The 2,074-nt window shown below is 65.0% G+C and overlaps 1 protein-coding gene across 1 annotated transcript; it reads left to right on the top strand.

Annotated features, from left to right (window-relative positions):
• The first annotated feature begins 796 nt into the window (after positions 1 to 796).
• Znrf4 (zinc and ring finger 4) lies at positions 797 to 1,798 on the top strand. The gene is given in 2 exon segments (XM_052193667.1): positions 797 to 1,422; positions 1,424 to 1,798. Coding segments are annotated over 2 exon segments (984 nt in total). The 5' UTR covers positions 797 to 813.
• The last annotated feature ends 276 nt before the right edge of the window (positions 1,799 to 2,074 follow it).

The following is a 2,074-nucleotide window of genomic DNA, read 5'->3' as shown; positions in this document are numbered from 1 at the left end:
GTTGCTGCACCCACTGTTCAGAGTTACGAAATGGCACTGGCCATGGGGTGGGGGGTGGGGGTGGGGGATGGAGGAGTAGGGGCTGGGATGGGGGTGGGGTGGGAGGGGGCAGGGGGGGAGAGAGTGGATCCAGATCCGTCTCCATGGTGTTACAGGTTGGAGAGGGGAAAGGAGCGCCTCATTCTGTGTGAGTTTTTGGGAGGGTGTATCCCCTTACCAAAATACAAGTTTCTATCTCTTCCTGGGTTTTATTTGTCCTCCGGGGTGGGCATGCTGAGGCGAGCCCAGCCAATCGGGGCCCTGAGTCCGTATGGCCAAGACACAAGTCCAGAGCAGACAAGAGCAACAAGGTTCTGCTTCCCTGGGGTGGGGAGAGGCTACTCTGTCAACTGGAATCCTCTCCCTGAAGTCTACACTGTTGTGCTCAGATGCCAAGTAAGACTCAGTTTCCCTATTCACAACTAACGTCAAACGGGGCTCGCTCGTCTAGGAATGACTTAAGTCAAGGCTTAAGTAACGCTCCACCAGCCACAAGTCCGCAACAGCCAAAGGGCTTTATGGCAATGACGTCATAAAGGTCGGAAGCGTCCAGAACCCTGAGGTATCATCCTCAGAGCAGGTCTCCTGGACATCATGTGGGCAGAACTGTCCCCGGGAGCCTCTTCCGCTTGAGACCCCCCCGAGTTCGGCCACAGCAGGCGCCGCTCCCACCCGGCCACGGGGTCCCCGCGTGGCTCCGGAGATGCCCAAGGGGCTTCCGTACGGTCCCACAAGGGACTTATCGGAGCTCGGGAGCCGGAGGTAGGGACTGCCATGGCGCGGTTGGCGTGGACCAGGGTAGGCCCGGTGGCCCTGGTGGCTCTCTGGCTGGTCCTGTCCCTGTCGCCCACGGACGCTCAGGTTAACCTGAGCTCTGTGGATTTTTTGGACCTCCCGGCGCTGCTTGGAGTTCCCGTGGACCCCAAGAGGGCACGCGGATACCTGCTAGTGGCCCGGCCGGCCGACGCCTGCCTCGCCATCGAGGGCCCCGGGCCCGACAACCGCTCACTGGACCCACTGGTGCTGGTCCGGCCCCTGGGTTGCTCGTGGGAGCACACAGGGAGGCGAGCACGGAGAGCTGGAGTCACAGCAGCCTCAGTGGGTCCTGAGGCCCCAGGGCAGCTGCCCGTGTTTGAGGACCTGGAGGTGACCGTGCGCTGCGACCAGCCAGCCCGCGTGCTGTTGCCCCACGGGGAACCCTGCCCCGACCCCGAGTGTCACCCCGTAGTGGCTGCGTCCTGGGCGCTCGCCCGAGCCCTGGCCCTGGCCGCGTCTACGCTATTCGTGCTGCGGCAGCTGTGGCCGTGGATCCGAGGCTGGGGTAGCCGGGGCACCGCGGTGAAGACGCAGACATGCCAGAAAGCGCAGGTGCGCACGTTCACCGCGCCTCAGCGACCTGTGCGCCATCTGCCTGGACGACTACGAGGAGGGGGAACGGCTCAAGATCCTGCCGTGCGCACATGCGTACCACTGTCGCTGCATCGACCCCTGGTTCTCGCGCGCCGCGCGGCGTTCATGTCCCCTGTGCAAGCAGTCAGTAGCCAGCACGCACGACGGTTCCACGGACGGCAGCGTAGGCGGCGACGAACCACCCCTGCCGGGACACCGCCCGCCCATCTGGGCCATCCAGGCCCGGCTGCGCTCCCGCAGGCTCGAGCTGCTAGCCCGGACAGTCCCCTGCCGTCGCTGCAGCAGCACCACGTCCCTGGGGGTGGCCGAGAACGTGGCGCCGTCAGAAGCGACCCCCGAGCCCTCCTGACCCCAACAGACGCGGGAAGGGCGGAAACCAGGCAGGGGAGGTGGGGGGTGCCCAATAAAGCGTGTTTGAATCTGGAGAGTTTCCCGCTTTCCTGCGCTGCGCGGAGGGCACCGGTGGAGCTGGGCACCGCCTCCGTTGTGGCCACACCACAACCACGCCCAGGAAGTCAGACCCCGCCCGCTCACCACGACGTAATCACGCCACGTTCTCCCCCCCCTTGCATAGCCCTGTCCCCCTCCCCCAGCACGGCCACGCTCCCGCGCCGTCCAGTGTTTG

The sequence above is a fragment of the Apodemus sylvaticus genome, chromosome 9, assembly GCF_947179515.1.
Source record: "Apodemus sylvaticus chromosome 9, mApoSyl1.1, whole genome shotgun sequence".
NCBI lineage: Eukaryota > Metazoa > Chordata > Mammalia > Rodentia > Muridae > Apodemus > Apodemus sylvaticus.
The sequence above is the reverse complement of the archived record's forward strand: the minus strand, read 5'-3'. Positions and strand labels throughout refer to the sequence as shown.